The sequence below is a fragment of the Oncorhynchus nerka genome, linkage group LG11, assembly GCF_034236695.1.
Source record: "Oncorhynchus nerka isolate Pitt River linkage group LG11, Oner_Uvic_2.0, whole genome shotgun sequence".
NCBI lineage: Eukaryota > Metazoa > Chordata > Actinopteri > Salmoniformes > Salmonidae > Oncorhynchus > Oncorhynchus nerka.
In genome coordinates, this window is record NC_088406.1 from 40,607,083 (window position 1) to 40,626,450 (window position 19,368).

General features: G+C 51.1%; 1 protein-coding gene across 3 annotated transcripts in view; it reads left to right on the top strand.

Annotated features, from left to right (window-relative positions):
• Positions 1–9,939, top strand: part of LOC115137798 (intraflagellar transport protein 80 homolog) — a 112,923-nt gene extending 102,984 nt beyond the window's left edge. For all 3 annotated transcript variants that reach the window (XM_065024521.1, XM_065024522.1, XM_065024520.1), the window contains exons 11-19: positions 2,382–2,545; positions 2,827–2,891; positions 3,990–4,125; positions 4,320–4,467; positions 4,670–4,841; positions 8,710–8,799; positions 8,920–9,092; positions 9,192–9,315; positions 9,483–9,939. In XM_065024521.1, coding sequence (XP_064880593.1) covers positions 2,382–2,545; positions 2,827–2,891; positions 3,990–4,125; positions 4,320–4,467; positions 4,670–4,841; positions 8,710–8,799; positions 8,920–9,092; positions 9,192–9,315; positions 9,483–9,593 — 1,183 coding nt within the window. In that variant the 3' untranslated portion in view covers positions 9,594–9,939. The remainder of the gene's footprint in view (positions 1–2,381; positions 2,546–2,826; positions 2,892–3,989; positions 4,126–4,319; positions 4,468–4,669; positions 4,842–8,709; positions 8,800–8,919; positions 9,093–9,191; positions 9,316–9,482) is intronic.
• The last annotated feature ends 9,429 nt before the right edge of the window (positions 9,940–19,368 follow it).

Sequence of the window (19,368 nt, forward strand, 5' to 3'; positions counted from 1 at the left end):
TCTCCCTGTTGCGCGTTTCTCCCTGTTGCGCGTATCTCTCTGTTGCGCGTATCTCTCTGTTGCGCGTATCTCTCTGTTGCGCGTATCTCTCTGTTGCGCGTATCTCTCTGGTGCGCGTATCTCTCTGTTGCGCGTATCTCTCTGTTGCGCGTATCTCTCTGTTGCGCGTATCTCTCTGTTGCGCGTATCTCTCTGTTGCGCCGATCTCTGTATCCCCTGTCCTTTTCATTCCCTCCCCCTCTTTCTCCTGCCAAACACTCGTGTGTGTGTGTGTGTGTGTGTGTGTGTGTGTGTGTGTGTGTGTGTGTGTGTGTGCGCGTTTGCGAGAACTGTGTGTGTGCGTTTGCGAGAACTGTGTGTGTGCGTTTGCGAGAACTGTGTGTGTGCGTTTGCAAGAACTGTGTGTGTGTGTCCAATTGCCAGAGCAAGTCTGACTGCAGTGGGAAACAGAGAGAGAGACTTCTATCATTCTCTCTAATGAGTTGTTCCACCTCACAAAGCAAAATAAAGAGGATTTCAACTCCCACCATCTCAGATGGTTCTGAAATTGTTTCCGTTAGAAACAGATAAGATGCAACATGATTTTGTTGAAATATAATTTGATCTCTGAGAAATTAAGATAATTTATTGCACCCAAATTGGCCATTTTTATAGGATTCTTATAATATTAAATGAATATAGTACCTAACATCTGATTTGGACCAAACCTTTTTTTTAAATAATGGGTAAGACATGAGGAGTACAAAGACATGGTCAAAAGACACACATGGACCACCCACACCACACACCCTACTCCAATCCCACCCCAACAACAACTATATCGTATCTGTTCTGTATGTCTGACAAGTAGTATGTGGCTCTGAGTAATGTTTCTTCATGCTATGTAATGTATTCCCAGTGAATTTGGTGGTGGCTTTTGTTCCCTGTTCAGAGAAATGAGTCATTGCAATTTGTATTATCTTGGCTCCATCTTGCAGTTTATGCTCTCCTCTCTACCATTCCCACTCTCCTCTCTACCATTCCCACTCTCCTCTCTACCATTCCCACTCTCCTCTCTACCATTCCCACTCTCCTCTCTACCATTCCCACTCTCCTCTCTACCATTCCCACTCTCCTCTCTACCATTCCCACTCTCCTCTCTACCATTCCCACTCTCCTCTTTGTTGCCCCCTCCTGCTTTCTATCACCCCTCTCCATCTCTGTCCCTAACCCTGCTTTCTATCACCCCTCTCCATCTCTGTCCCTAACCCTGCTTTCTATCACCCTTCTCCATCTCTGTCCCTAACTCTGCTTTCTATCACCCCTCTCCATCTCTGTCCCTAACCCTGCTTTCTATCACCCCTCTCCATCTCTGTCCCTAACCCTGCTTTATATCACTCCTCTCCATCTCTGTCCCTAACCCTGCTTTCTATCACTCCTCTCCATCTCTGTCCCTAACCCTGCTTTCTATCACCCCTCTCCATCTCTGTCCCTAATCCTGCTTTCTATCACCCCTCTCCATCTCTGTCCCTAACCCTGCTTTCTATCACCTCTCTCCATCTCTGTCCCTAACCCTGCTTTCTATCACCTCTCTCCATCTCTGTCCCTAACCCTGCTTTCTATCACCCCTCTCCATCTCTGTCCCTAACCCTGCTTTCTATCACCTCTCTCCATCTCTGTCCCTAACCCTGCTTTCTATCACCCCTCTCCATCTCTGTCCCTAACCCTGCTTTCTATCACCTCTCTCCATCTCTGTCCCTAACCCTGCTTTCTATCACCCCTCTCCATCTCTGTCCCTAACCCTGCTTTCTATCACCCCTCTCCATCTCTGTCCCTAACCCTGCTTTCTATCACCCCTCTCCATCTCTGTCCCTAACCCTGCTTTCTATCACCTCTCTCCATCTCTGTCCCTAACCCTGCTTTCTATCACCTCTCTCCATCTCTGTCCCTAACCCTGCTTTCTATCACCCCTCTCCATCTCTGTCCCTAACCCTGCTTTCTATCACTCCTCTCCATCTCTGTCCCTAACCCTGCTTTCTATCACCCCTCTCCATCTCTGTCCCTAACCCTGCTTTCTATCACATCTCTCCATCTCTGTCCCTAACCCTGCTTTCTATCACCTCTCTCCATCTCTGTCCCTAACCCTGCTTTCTATCACTCCTCTCCATCTCTGTCCCTAACCCTGCTTTCTATCACCCCTCTCCATCTCTGTCCCTAACCCTGCTTTCTATCACTCCTCTCCATCTCTGTCCCTAACCCTGCTTTCTATCACTCCTCTCCATCTCTGTCCCTAACCCTGCTTTCTATCACCCCTCTCCATCTCTGTCCCTAACCCTGCTTTCTATCACTCCCCCTCGTCTTTATCTCTCCCCTTCTCCTCTTTATTTTGGCTCCTTCCTCAGACACTTCCTGTTGGTGGATGGGACGGGGGTGTATGTGTTCTCCTACGAGGGCCGTCTCATCTCCACGCCCAGATTCCCCGGCATGAGAACAGACATCCTCAACGCCCAGTCCGTTTCCCTTAGCAACGACACCATCGCCATCCGGGACAAGAGCGATGAGAAGGGTGAGTGGAACGCCAGTCGAGCTGTCCCTTCACTACCACAATACAATACCAAACTTCATTGTCCACACAGCGGGGAGAAATTTGCGCTTGGCCTCTTCCCTCAAAGGACATTTACAGCCGTTAAACACATCGAAACATCAGGAGCACTTTGTCAACAAGAGGATTACACTTCACCAGGAGATAAAACGCTAGAGAAATAACTCTAGCAGGACTGGAACAATGACCGTTTGTAATCAGACTCTCTCTCTCCTTCCTCCCCTGCCTCTCTTCTTTTCCTCCAGTCATCTTTCTGTTTGATGCCCTGACGGGGAAAGCCCTGGGTGACGGGAAGCCCCTGACTCACAAGGTGCGTGATTCACCAACCAACACACACCAACAGTCAGTCACAGCACACACTACACTCTCCTGTTAGTGTGCACACACCGACCTGAGACGTGTCTACGTCTTAATCCCTACTGTTACATTGAGCAGCCTGTTAGGATTGGGGGAGGGTAAGCTGATCCTTGATCTGTGCCTCAGGGTAGCTGTGGGACAGTGTGAGAGTACGTGTGGTGGGTTCCAGCGACACCAACAGGCCAGGGTGAAAAGGTCAGGGAGCCAAGGGGAGAAGGCAGAGAGAAGAATTAATGGTGTTGAGGAAAAAAACAAGAAACTTGATAGTTAAGAGGGACACGTACAGATTGTGAGGAAACTGGAGTGAGTGCATGTGTGTGAGAAAGAGATGGAGGATGGAGAGAAAGGGGGAGGGTTATGGAGTGAGAATAGGATTGAAAGGGATAAAGAGAGAGGGAGTGAATTAGAGAGGGAGAAAATGAGGAGAAGTAGCCAGGATCAGTAGTTACTGTTTGTCAGCATGGCTGTCTCTGCCAGCACTCCACAGCTCCAAGACAGAGGAGCACTGCACTGAAGCCAGCTGGCTCTGACACACACACACACACACACACACACAGTCACACGCACGCACACAGTCACACATACAGTCACACACACACACACACACTCCTGTTGGGGAGTATGGGCCAGGAGCTGTGGGGTCAGACTGCTGGCACCCCCCCACTTGCCTCCCCCATTTCTCCCTCCTGGCTCCTCTCTCCCTCTTACCTCTTTCCTCCACATCTTCCCTCTGAGTCGAGTCTCTTCCCTCTGATCTGGGCTCAATTGTTCCCTCCTAGTCCTCCTGTGTACTCAGGGCTGTACTGGGGACTAGAGAGTGTGGAGGAGGAGAGGAGGGGGCCTGTGATTTGGGTGATCATGTGTTGAGAAGAGATGTGTATCAAAAGACACTATTGTAAATGTACGTGTTATGGGGACTGGTGGGGTTTGACACTGGTGGTTCAGTTAGCCCTGTTAATGTGAACCAGGTCTCTCCCACACAACGTTCTGCCTCCCATTTCAGTGTGTATGTGTGTGTGTGTGTGTGTGTGTGTGTGTGTGTGTGTTCCAGATGGAGGTGGTGGAGATAGCTCTGGACCAGTGTGGCCCGTCCAGCGATAGGAAGATTGCGGTCATAGACAAGAACCGTGACCTGTATCTGACCGCTGTCCATCGCCTCTACAGAGAACACAACATCTGCAAGATAGGTAGGGGAGGGGGGGAATAGATTTCAAGCTGCTTTGTGTTGTTAAGCACCTAAAGCCTACAAGATAGATAACGTCATCCTTCTTACCATAACCCACATGCACTATGGTCTACACACCATGTGTTAGAGGTTATAGTTAGTTATTCTGAGTGTTGTCAATAAGACGGTGTTGTCTGTCTCTATTCTGTCCTATAGGCACTATGGTCCACACTATGGCCTGGAACGACTCTGCTAACATCCTGTGTGGTATTCAGGACACACAGTTCACCGTGTGGCACTATCCCAGTGCTGTCTTCACTGACAAGGACCTGCTGCCTAAAACACTCTACATGAAGGACGCCAGGTAACGTGCATGCAAACACGCACACACAAAACACTTCCCCATTATCGGCAATAAAAGGTCATGGATCGTCTTCATGTCAGATGTGTTCATGTTGTGTAAAAGCCGTTGATGAATCACTGAAGAGATTCCTGAGTGGCTGCCCTTAGGCTCAGTGGCTGTCTGTACAGAATGTATTTATGTGTCTATCTGTCCCCCTCCACAGTGAGTTCAGCCGTGCGCCCCACATCCTGAACTACGTGGGGACACAGGTGACGGTGCGTCGCTGTGACGGCTCGTTGGTGTACAGCAGCGTGTCTCCCTACCCTGCCCTGCTGCACGAGTACAGCGCCTCCTCTCGCTGGGAGGACGCACTGCGCCTCTGCCGCTTTGCCAAGGTAACACACACCTGACAGGAGTGGCAACTGATAGGGGACATTCCCTGGTGACTCCCTGGTCCTGTGTAGCACAGAGCACACATCATATTCAACTCCAAATTTTGTACAAAACACATCTTAAAAAAACTCTTTACATTTATGCTGACAATGGAATAATGGTCTGGAATATGCCAGTGTCAAGCAATGTGTAACACCAGGCCTGCTGTCTCCCTGGCCCTGCTCCTACCCTACCCAGGAGAGGGGGCTGATCTGTGCCCTGAGCCCTTCTCTTAAAGCCAGTTATTTAGAATAAATGGTGTAATTAGCGGCCTGTAATTGCTAGCACATTGTGGGCTGCAGCAGAGCAGTGCAGGGCAAGAGGGACCAGAGAACCAGAGCCCGGGTCCCAGGGGAAACACTCAACCCCGAGAGGGGCCACAGGTCTGGTCCTGGGGGGAGGTTGGTGATAGGGGGGTTAGGGGCCTGAGGGAATATTGAATGGGATTCCTCCAGGGTTCTAGTGTTCTGATAGACCTTATGGCTTCCCCCACTATAGCGTGGGAACAACAGTCAGCGTGGGGACTCACTGCCACTCTTTGACAGTGGGGTGTGTGTGTGTTTGTCTCAATATCTTGTCTCAGTGTCGGTGTGTCAAATTTCTGTACTCATGTCTGTCTGATTGTTTCATGTCTTTGTCCGTGATGTTCCTCTGTTGGTGTCTCGCACCCCCTCACTGAGTCTCTGTGTACTAGACCTCTGAGGAAGAGGTGAGTCTCTCTCTCGTTCATTTACATCTTTCCACGTCTCCCTTTTACCCCTGTTCTTGTCTTTGTCAATCTCCTCTTGTCTTCTTCCTCTTCCTCCTATCCCTTACTTTAGTTCTGGTTTCTCTCCTCATCTGCTAACTACTCCACCGTATACAGTATGGACCATATACACACATGAAGATATTGCCTGGATACTTCAAGAAAACGTAGTCCTTCAGTGTGTGTTTGTTGGTTGGGGTTGATGTCTGTGTGCGTGCCATGAATGAGTGTGTGTGCCCACTGCCCATGTGTGTTTACTTTCTAGTTGGTGTGTGTTTGTCTGTAAGATGGTGTATGTAAATGACGTGTCCTGCAGCCCTGGGCCTTGGCATGGTGAAGGGTCCATGACGGAGCCACTGGAGTGGAGCATTTAACGAGACACGGCCAGCAGCTTTTAATTAGTTTCTAATTAGCTTGGGTGACACCATTTACCGTATTTAACCTCCCCAACACACACACACACACGCAGCCAATCCCTGAACCCCAACCCCAGTGAGAGCCTTCACAGTGTGCGCTGCATGGGTTATGATGCAATAACCACAACCCTGGAGAAGGATGGCTAGAGGGGACAGGGGAGGGGAGATACCTTCAGAAAGTATTCATACCCCTTAACTTATTCCACATTTTGTTGTTACATCTTGTATTACAAATGTATGTAATTGTTTTGTTTTTCTCACCAATCTACACACAATATCCCAGAATGGCAAAGTGTTTTTTTGTTGCGTGCAAATGTATTGAAAATGAAAAGCATAAATATCTCATTTACATAAGTATTCACACCACTGAGCCAGTACATGTTACAATCAACTTTGTCTTTCTGGGTAAGAAAAGTCTTTCTGGGTAAGAAAAGTCTTTCTGGGTAAGTCTCTTAGAGCTTTGCACTTCTGGATTGTACAATATTTAAAAAAAAATAATAATAACAATAATTATTCAAATTCTGTCAAGTTGGTTGTTGATCGTTGCTGGTCACCCATTTTCAAGTCTTGCCTTAGCTTTTCATGCTGATTTAAGACAACTGTAACTAAGCCACTCAGGAACATTGTTTTGTCTTAGTAAACAGCTCCAGTGTATATTTGGCCTTGTGTTGTAGGTTATTGTCCTGCTGAAAGGTGAATTTGTCTCCCAGTATGTGATGGAAAGCAGACAGAACCAGGTTTTCCTCTAGGATTTTGCCTATGATTAGCTCTATTATGTTTCCTTTTATCCTAAAAAATAACCTCTAGTCCTTGCCGTAACCCATAACATCACTATGCTTAAAAATGTGAAGAGTGGTACTCAGTGATGAGTTGTATTGAATTTGCCCCAAATAACGCTTTGTATTCAGAACTTAGTTAATTTCTTTGTCACATTTTTTGCAGTTTTAATTTATTACCTTGTTGCAAATGTGACTGGGTGTATTGACACAACATCCAAAGTGTAATGAATAACTTCACCATGATCAAAGGGATATTTAATGTCTGCTTTTTGTTTATTTTTACCCATCTACCAATAGGTGCCCTTTGCGAGGCATTGGAAAATGTCCTTGGTCTTTGTGGTTGAATCTCTGTTTGAAATTCACTGCTTGACTGAGGGACCTTACAATTATCTGTATGTGTGAGGTACGGAGATGAGGTAGTCATTCAGAAATCATGTTAAACACTATTATTGCACACAGAGTCCATGCAACTTATTATGTGACTTGTTAAGCACATTTTTACTCCTGAACTTATTTAGGGTTGCAATAACAAAGGGTTGAATACTTATTGAGTCAAGACATTTCAACTTTACATTTTTTATACATTTGTAAAAATGTCTAATAACATAATTCCACTTAGACATTATGGGATATTGTGTGTAGGCCAGGGACGCAAAATCCAAATGTAATCCATTTTAAATTCAGGTTGTAACACAACAAAATGTGGAAAAAGTCAAGGGGTGTGAAAACTTCCTGAAGGCACTGTATGGAAGAAGGAGCGTCACCCCTTTTAATAGCCACCCCTCCTCCTTCCTCCCCCCATTTCTGGTAAGGGTTTGGTCTTTCGTGGCCGTGTGGTTTTTCCCGGAGTGGGAGGAGTTTTGTGGAGAAATCCTGTTAGCCAGGTATGGAGGATTAGCCCGTTGTGGTTACTTTCATGGCACTGAATTGTTGTTAACAGACACGCGTATACACACACACACACACTTGCGTAAAAATTGACACAAGCATGCACACATGCTTAAACACACACACAGATACACACATGCTGATAGGCCTGTACACAAACAACCATGCTGTACACAGTCACACAAACATGGGCAGCCCAGCAATGTGACTAAATCCCAAGGCAGGCTCTAACAGTGAGCCAACACCACAATGGACCACATCGCTCCTCTGATTGGAGGAAACTGTCCCATCTCTCTCTGACCAGCATTTAGTGGCTTTAGCAAAGGATGATTTCGTTGTTGTTGTCTTCACGGTTTTATGACCAATGTTTGTCTTAATGAAGGATTCAGATGAGATGACAGGATGCATGAGGATGTTGTTCTGGGCTTTGCTTTCAGCAATACTGTTGAGTGTGACTGTAAGAGTGAATGGGAGTAACATTATGTCTGTGTGCGTCTAAGTACATCTGCGTGTCCTGAATGAGTATGATATCAGAATCACACACGGAAGTCAGATTACAGGGTGTGTGTGAGTGTGTTCTATGACACTAACGAGGCCTGTGTTGTGAGGATGAGCAGACTGGTAATGGGAAGAGTGTCCCTGTAGAGACGCCAGTGCAATGTCCCTCCCGTCTCTCTAATAACACACAGCCCTCTTCTCGCTGTGCCCTGTCCCTTTAATGACCTAGGGGAGCAGGGCTAGACTAGCCCCGCTATGCAGGGCCTGTGGTCAGGGCTGGGCCACACGCTACGCCCCGGCGCCACCACCAGACTGTCAGGCTGAACAGCAGTTCCACCCCACCACCCCATATACCCTTGCTCTATGGCACTTTTTAAAATATATTTAACCCTTATTTTACCAGGCTAGTGTGTGTGTGTGCTCGTGTTTATTTATGCTAAGACAATGTGTGTATGGCAAATGTAATTTCCTATTTTCTTAATGTCTGTCTCCATTCCTATAGGACCAGTCACTGTGGGCGTGTCTCGCTGGCATGGCAATGGCCAATAGGGAGTTGACGACAGCAGAGGTGGCCTACGCTGCCATTGGAGAGGTAATCCATCAATCACTCAAATCTCACTCTCTTTCCTTTTCTCCTCCACATGTATACAGGAATGGAAGTAAATGTAATTCTGTTTTTCCATATTTCTCTCCCCTCTGTCGCTCTCTCCAGGTGGATAAGGTGCAGTATATTAACTCTATAAAGGATCTGCCATCTAAGGAATCTTCAGTGGCCCACATGTTACTGTTCAGTGGTCATGTCCAGGAGGCTGAGGCCACTCTGCTACAGGCTGGCCTGGTCTACCAAACCATACAGGTCCACATCAACCTCTACAACTGGGACAGGTCTGTTTGTCTCTGAATGTCTGTCTGTCTGACTTGTCTTTCTGCCCGTCTGTCTATGTATACTTACATATGCGTTACATATGCGTCATCTGCCCTCAGGGCGTTGGAGCTGGCAGTAAAACATAAGACCCATGTGGACACAGTGCTGGCCTACAGACTCAAGTTCCTGCAGGACTTTAGCAAGAAAGAGACCAACAAGAGGTTCATGCAGTACGCTGACGGGGTAGGATATGTCATTGCTTTTGATATAGTGACCACTGAGCAACAGTAGTTGTAAAGACTTATTCTCTTCAAACCCAGACAGTATTTTGTTACAAGAGGCAATGTGCCCTTTCTGTTATACTATGCCTCATTAGACTGACCCACTTCTCTAATCTCTCTCTCCATCAGGTGGAGGTGGACTGGGAGAAGATCCAGGCAAAGGTAGAGATGGAGCTGGTTAAGGAGAGAGAGAAGGCTGCCACCATCTCTGTCAGGAGCAGCCTGGCCTCCCGACGCTGAGCCTCAATCCTACACCTCTGTCAGGAGCAGCCTGGCCTCCCGACGCTGAGCCTCAATCCTACACCTCTGTCAGGAGCAGCCTGGCCTCCCGACGCTGAGCCTCAACCCTACACCTCTGTCAGGAGCAGCCTGGCCTCCCGACGCTGAGCCTCAATCCTACACCTCTGACTTCATCCAGGGACCAATTGTACATAATATTCTCATATGGTCATTTATCAAACATGGTTAGTCTTATTTTTGTGTTTGTGTTTTTTTATATTGATATTTCTTTTCTTCAATGAACTTACATGCCTTATTCTCTGAGAATGTACATATGTAGATGTTTAATAAATACATATTTATCAGATCGGTCAACTCTCCTGACATATTTCTATCTCCTCAACTGCTATTTCAATTCAATGCAGTCAGCCCCAGCCCAGTCCATTTGAACTAGTAATCATAGATGTTTAGTGTGTGTTTGTGTTAAGTATTACAGCTTTAACGAATATTCTCTGGCGGTGTGAAACTGCTTGTCAAGCAGCTTCCTCCCCTGACAGAGGTCCAGCCCATCATTATGCCATTATGCCATCATTATGCCATTAACTATCAATCTCCACTCCCAGCACGCACTCTACCCCAGCACGCACTCTACCCCAGCACGCACTCTACCCCAGCACGCACTCTACCCCAGCACGCACTCTACCCCAGCACGCACTCTACCCCAGCACGCACTCTACCCCAACACGCACTCTACCCCAGCACGCACTCTACCCCAGCACGCACTCTACCCCAGCACGCACTCTACCCCAACACGCACTCTACCCCAGCACGCACTCTACCCCAACACGCACTCTACCCCAGCACGCACTCTACCCCAGCACGCACTCTACCCCAGCACGCACTCTACCCCAGCACGCACTCTACCCCAACACGCACTCTACCCCAGCACGCACTCTACCCCAGCACGCACTCTACCCCAGCACGCACTCTACCCCAACACGCACTCTACCCCAGCACGCACTCTACCCCAACACGCACTCTACCCCAACACGCACTCTACCCCAACACGCACTCTACCCCAGCACGCACTCTACCCCAGCACGCACTCTACCCCAACACGCACTCTACCCCAGCACGCACTCTACCCCAGCACGCACTCTACCCCAGCACGCACTCTACCCCAGCACGCACTCTACCCCAGCACGCACTCTACCCCAGCACGCACTCTACCCCAGCACGCACTCTACCCCAACACGCACTCTACCCCAACACGCACTCTGTGTTACCACCAGAATACACACACCCCAACACGCACTCTACCCCAACACGCACTCTACCCCAGCACGCACTCTACCCCAGCACGCACTCTACCCCAACACGCACTCTACCCCAACACGCACTCTACCCCAACACGCACTCTGTGTTACCACCGGAATACACACACCCCAACACGCACTCTACCCCAACACGCACTCTACCCCAACACGCACTCTACCCCAACATGCACTCTACACCAACACGCACTCTACACCAACACGCACACTGTGTTACCACCAGAATACACACACCTCAACACGCACTCTACCCCAACACGCACTCTACCCCAACACTCACTCTACCCCAACACGCACTCTACCCCAGCACGCACTCTACCCCAACACGCACTCTACCCCAGCACGCACTCTACCCCAGCACGCACTCTACCCCAACACGCACTCTACCCCAACACGCACTCTGTGTTACCACCGGAATACACACACCCCAACACGCACTCTACCCCAACACGCACTCTACCCCAACACGCACTCTACACCAACACGCACTCTACCCCAACACGCACACTGTGTTACCACCAGAATACACACACCTCAACACGCACTCTACCCCAACACGCACTCTACCCCAACACTCACTCTACCCCAACACGCACTCTACCCCAGCACGCACTCTACCCCAACACTCACTCTACCCCAACACGCAGACTGTGTTACCACCAGAATACACTCTACCCCAACACGCACTCTACCCCAACACGCACTCTACCCCAACACGCACTCTACCCCAACACGCACTCTACCCCAACACGCACTCTACCCCAACACGCACACTGTGTTACCACCAGAATACACTCTACCCCAGCACGCACTCTACCCCAACACGCACTCTACCCCACCACTCACTCTACCCCACCACTCACTCTACCCCAGCACGCACTCTACCCCAACACTCACTCTACCCCAACACTCACTCTACCCCAACACTCACTCTACCCCAACACGCACACTGTGTTACCACCAGAATACACTCTACCCCAACACACACTCTACTCCAACACGCACTCTACCCCAACACTCACTCTACCCCAGCACGCACTCTACCCCAGCACGCACTCTACCCCAACACTCACTCTACCCCAACACGCACACTGTGTTACCACCAGAATACACTCTACCCCAACACGCACTCTACCCCAGCACGCACTCTACCCCAACACTCACTCTACCCCAACACGCAGACTGTGTTACCACCAGAATACACTCTACCCCAGCACGCACTCTACCCCAGCACGCACTCTACCCCAACACGCACTCTACCCCACCACTCACTCTACCCCACCACTCACTCTACCCCAGCACGCACTCTACCCCAACACTCACTCTACCCCAACACTCACTCTACCCCAACACGCACACTGTGTTACCACCAGAATACACTCTACCCCAACACACACTCTACTCCAACACGCACTCTACCCCAACACTCACTCTAACCCAGCACGCACTCTACCCCAGCACGCACTCTACCCCAACACTCACTCTACCCCAGCACGCACTCTACCCCAGCACGCACTCTACCCCAGCACGCACTCTACCCCAACACGCACTCTACCCCAACACGCACTCTACCCCAGCACGCACTCTACCCCAGCACGCACTCTACCCCAGCACGCACTCTACCCCAGCACGCACTCTACCCCAGCACGCACTCTACCCCAGCACGCACTCTACCCCAGCACGCACTCTACCCCAACACGCACTCTACCCCAACACGCACTCTACCCCAACACGCACTCTGTGTTACCACCAGAATACACACACCCCAACACGCACTCTACCCCAACACGCACTCTACCCCAGCACGCACTCTACCCCAGCACGCACTCTACCCCAGCACGCACTCTACCCCAACACGCACTCTACCCCAACACGCACTCTACCCCAACACGCACTCTACCCCAACACGCACTCTACCCCAACACGCACTCTGTGTTACCACCGGAATACACACACCCCAACACGCACTCTACCCCAACACGCACTCTACCCCAACACGCACTCTACCCCAACATGCACTCTACACCAACACGCACTCTACACCAACACGCACACTGTGTTACCACCAGAATACACACACCTCAACACGCACTCTACCCCAACACGCACTCTACCCCAACACTCACTCTACCCCAACACGCACTCTACCCCAACACGCACTCTACCCCAACACTCACTCTACCCCAACACTCACTCTACCCTAACACGCACTCTACCCCAGCACTCACTCTACCCCAACACGCACTCTACCCCAACACGCACTCTACCCCAACACTCACTCTACCCCAACACGCACTCTACCCCAACACGCACTCTACCCCAACACGCACTCTACCCCAACACTCACTCTACCCCAACACTCACTCTACCCCAACACACACTCTACCCCAGCACTCACTCTACCCCAACACGCACTCTACCCCAACACGCACACTGTGTTACCACCAGAATACACTCTACCCCAACACTCACTCTACCCCAACACTCACTCTACCCCAACACGCACTCTACCCCAACACGCCCACTGTGTTACCACCAGAATACACTCTACCTTAACACACACTCTACTCCAACACGCACTCTACCCCAACACTCACTCTACCCCAACACGCACTCTACCCCAACACGCACTCTACCCCAACACGCACACTGTGTTACCACCAGAATACACTCTACCCCAACACTCACTCTACCCCAACACTCACTCTACCCCAACACGCATTCTACCCCAACACTCACTCTACCCCAACACTCACTCTACCCCAACACGCACTCTACCCCAACACTCACTCTACCCCAACACTCACTCTACCCCAACACGCACACTGTGTTACCACCAGAATACACTCTACCCCAACACTCACTCTACCCCAACACTCACTCTACCCCAACACGCACTCTACCCCAACACGCACACTGTGTTACCACCAGAATACACTCTACCCCAACACACACTCTACCCCAACACGCACACTGTGTTACCACCAGAATACAATCTACCCCAACACGCACTCTACCCCAACACGCACACTGTGTTACCACCAGAATACACTCTACCCCAACACGCACTCTACCCCAACACGCACACTGTGTTACCAGCAGAATACACTCTACCCCAACACGCACTCTACCCCAACACGCACTCTACCCCAACACTCACTCTACCCCAACACTCACTCTACCCCAACACGCACTCTACCCCAGCACTCACTCTACCCCAACACGCACTCTACCCCAACACTCACTCTACCCCAACACTCACTCTACCCCAACACGCACTCTACCCCAGCACTCACTCTACCCCAACACGCACTCTACCCCAACACTCACTCTACCCCAACACGCACTCTACCCCAGCACTCACTCTACCCCAACACGCACTCTACCCCAACACGCCCACTGTGTTACCACCAGAATACACTCTACCTTAACACACACTCTACTCCAACACGCACTCTACCCCAACACTCACTCTACCCCAACACGCACTCTACCCCAACACGCACTCTACCCCAACACTCACTCTACCCCAACACGCACACTGTGTTACCACCAGAATACACACACCTCAACACTCACTCTACCCCAACACGCACTCTACCCCAACACGCACACTGTGTTACCACCAGAATACACACACCTCAACACTCACTCTACCCCAACACTCACTCTACCCCAACACGCACTCTACCCCAACACTCACTCTACCCCAACACTCACCCTACCCCAACACACACTCTACCCCAACACGCACACTGTGTTACCACCAGAATACACTCTACCCCAACACGCACTCTACCCCAACACGCACACTGTGTTACCACCAGAATACACTCTACCCCAACACTCACTCTACCCCAACACTCACTCTACCCCAACACGCACTCTACCCCAACACGCACACTGTGTTACCACCAGAATACACTCTACCCCAACACACACTCTACCCCAACACGCACACTGTGTTACCACCAGAATACAATCTACCCCAACACGCACTCTACCCCAACACGCACACTGTGTTACCACCAGAATACACTCTACCCCAACACGCACTCTACCCCAACACGCACTCTACCCCAACACGCACACTGTGTTACCACCAGAATACACTCTACCCCAACACGCACTCTACCCCAACACGCACTCTACCCCAACACGCACACTGTGTTACCAGCAGAATACACTCTACCCCAACACGCACTCTACCCCAACACGCACTCTACCCCAACACTCACTCTACCCCAACACGCACTCTACCCCAGCACTCACTCTACCCCAACACGCACTCTACCCCAACACGCACTCTTCCCCAAAACTCACTCTACCCCAACACGCACTCTACCCCAACACGCACTCTACCCCAACACGCACTTTACCCCAACACTCACTTTACCCCAACACTCACTCTACCCCAACACGCACTCTACCCCAGCACTCACTCTACCCCAACACGCACTCTACCCCAACACGCACTCTACCCCAACACTCACTCTACCCCAACACGCACACTGTGTTACCACCAGAATACACTCTACCCCAACACTCACTCTACCCCAACACTCACTCTACCCCAACACTCACTCTACCCCAACACTCACTCTACCCCAACACACACTCTACCCCAACACGCACACTGTGTTACCACCAGAATACACTCTACCCCAACACGCACTCTACCCCAACACGCACACTGTGTTACCACCAGAATACACTCTACCCCAACACTCACTCTACCCCAACACTCACTCTACCCCAACACGCACTCTACCCCAACACGCACACTGTGTTACCACCAGAATACACTCTACCCCAACACACACTCTACCCCAACACGCACACTGTGTTACCACCAGAATACAATCTACCCCAACACGCACTCTAGCCCAACACGCACACTGTGTTACCACCAGAATACACTCTACCCCAACACGCACTCTACCCCAACACGCACTCTACCCCAACACGCACACTGTGTTACCAGCAGAATACACTCTACCCCAACACGCACTCTACCCCAACACGCACTCTACCCCAACACTCACTCTACCCCAACACTCACTCTACCCCAACACGCACTCTACCCCAGCACTCACTCTACCCGAACACGCACTCTACCCCAACACGCACTCTACCCCAACACTCACTCTACCCCAACACGCACTCTACCCCAACACGCACTCTACCCCAACACGCACTCTACCCCAACACTCACTCTACCCCAACACTCACTCTACCCCAACACGCACACGCACTCTACCCCAACACTCACTCTACCCCAACACTCACTCTACCCCAACACACACTCTACCCCAGCACTCACTCTACCCCAACACGCACTCTACCCCAACACTCACTCTACCCCAACACTCACTCTAACCCAACACGCACTCTACCCCAACACGCACTCTACCCCAACACGCACTCTACCCCAACACTCACTCTACCCCAACACTCACTCTACCCCAACACGCACTCTACCCCAGCACTCACTCTACCCCAACACGCACTCTACCCCAACACGCACTCTACCCCAACACTCACTCTACCCCAACACGCACTCTACCCCAACACGCACTCTACCCCAACACTCACTCTACCCCAACACGCACTCTACCCCAACACGCACTCTACCCCAACACGCACTCTACCCCAACACTCACTCTACCCCAACACTCACTCTACCCCAACACTCACTCTACCCCAACACACACTCTACCCCAGCACTCACTACCCCAACACGCACTCTACCCCAACACGCACTCTACCCCAACACTCACTCTAACCCAACACGCACTCTACCCCAACACTCACTCTACCCCAACACGCACTCTACCCCAACACGCACACTGTGTTACCACCAGAATACACACACCTCAACACTCACTCTACCCCAACACGCACTCTACCCCAACACGCACACTGTGTTACCACCAGAATACACACACCTCAACACTCACTCTACCCCAACACTCACTCTACCCGAACACGCACTCTACCCCAACACGCACTCTACCCCAACACTCACTCTACCCCAACACGCACTCTAACCCAACACGCACTCTACCCCAACACGCACTCTACCCCAACACTCACTCTACCCCAACACTCACTCTACCCCAACACTCACTCTACCCCAACACGCACACGCACTCTACCCCAACACTCACTCTACCCCAACACTCACTCTACCCCAACACTCACTCTACCCCAACACACACTCTACCCCAGCACTCACTCTACCCCAACACGCACTCTACCCCAACACGCACTCTACCCCAACACTCACTCTACCCCAACACTCACTCTAACCCAACACGCACTCTACCCCAACACGCACTCTACCCCAACACGCACTCTACCCCAACACTCACTCTACCCCAACACTCACTCTACCCCAACACGCACTCTACCCCAGCACTCACTCTACCCCAACACGCACTCTACCCCAACACGCACTCTACCCCAACACTCACTCTACCCCAACACGCACTCTACCCCAACACGCACTCTACCCCAACACGCACTCTACCCCAACACTCACTCTACCCCAACACGCACTCTACCCCAGCACTCACTCTACCCCAACACGCACTCTACCCCAACACGCACTCTACCCCAACACTCACTCTACCCCAACACGCACTCTACCCCAACACGCACTCTACCCCAACACTCACTCTACCCCAACACTCACTCTACCCCAACACTCACTCTACCCCAACACACACTCTACCCCAGCACTCACTACCCCAACACGCACTCTACCCCAACACGCACTCTACCCCAACACTCACTCTAACCCAACACGCACTCTACCCCAACACTCACTCTACCCCAACACGCACTCTACCCCAACACGCACACTGTGTTACCACCAGAATACACACACCTCAACACTCACTCTACCCCAACACGCACTCTACCCCAACACGCACACTGTGTTACCACCAGAATACACACACCTCAACACTCACTCTACCCCAACACTCACTCTACCCCAACACTCACTCTACCCCAACACACAATCTACCCCAACACGCACACTGTGTTACCACCAGAATACACACACCTCAACACTCACTCTACCCCAACACTCACTCTACCCCAACACTCACTCTACCCCAACACTCACTCTACCCCAACACTCACTCCACCCCAACACGCACTCTACCCCAACACTCACTCTACCCCAACACTCACTCTACCCCAACACTCACTCTACCCCAACACGCACTCTACCCCAGCACTCACTCTACCCCAACACGCACTCTACCCCAACACGCACTCTACCCCAACACTCACTCTACCCCAACACGCACTCTACCCCAACACGCACTCTACCCCAACACGCCCACTGTGTTACCACCAGAATACACTCTACCTTAACACACACTCTACTCCAACACGCACTCTACCCCAACACTCACTCTACCCCAACACGCACTCTACCCCAACACGCACTCTACCCCAACACTCACTCTACCCCAACACGCACACTGTGTTACCACCAGAATACACTCTACCCCAACACTCACTCTACCCCAACACTCACTCTACCCCAACACGCATTCTACCCCAACACTCACTCTACCCCAACACTCACTCTACCCCAACACGCACTCTACCCCAACACTCACTCTACCCCAACACTCACTCTACCCCAACACGCACACTGTGTTACCACCAGAATACACTCTACCCCAACACTCACTCTACCCCAACACTCACTCTACCCCAACACGCACTCTACCCCAACACGCACACTGTGTTACCACCAGAATACACTCTACCCCAACACACACTCTACCCCAACACGCACACTGTGTTACCACCAGAATACAATCTACCCCAACACGCACTCTACCCCAACACGCACACTGTGTTACCACCAGAATACACTCTACCCCAACACGCACTCTACCACAACACGCACACTGTGTTACCAGCAGAATACACTCTACCCCAACACTCACTCTACCCCAACACGCACTCTACCCCAGCACTCACTCTACCCCAACACGCACTCCCCACACCCCCCAACACGCACTCTACCCCAACACGCACTCTACCCCAACACTCACTCTACCCCAACACGCACTCTACCCCAACACTCACTCTACCCCAACACTCACTCTACCCCAACACGCACTCTACCCCAGCACTCACTCTACCCCAACACGCACTCTACCCCAACACGCACTCTACCCCAACACGCACTCTACCCCAACACTCACTCTACCCCAACACGCACTCTACCCCAACACGCACTCTACCCCAACACGCACTCTACCCCAACACTCACTCTACCCCAACACTCAACCCCAGCACTCACTCTACCCCAACACGCACTCTACCCCAACACGCACTCTACCCCAACACTCACTCTACCCCAACACTCACTCTAACCCAACACGCACTCTACCCCAACACTCACTCTACCCCAACACGCACACTGTGTT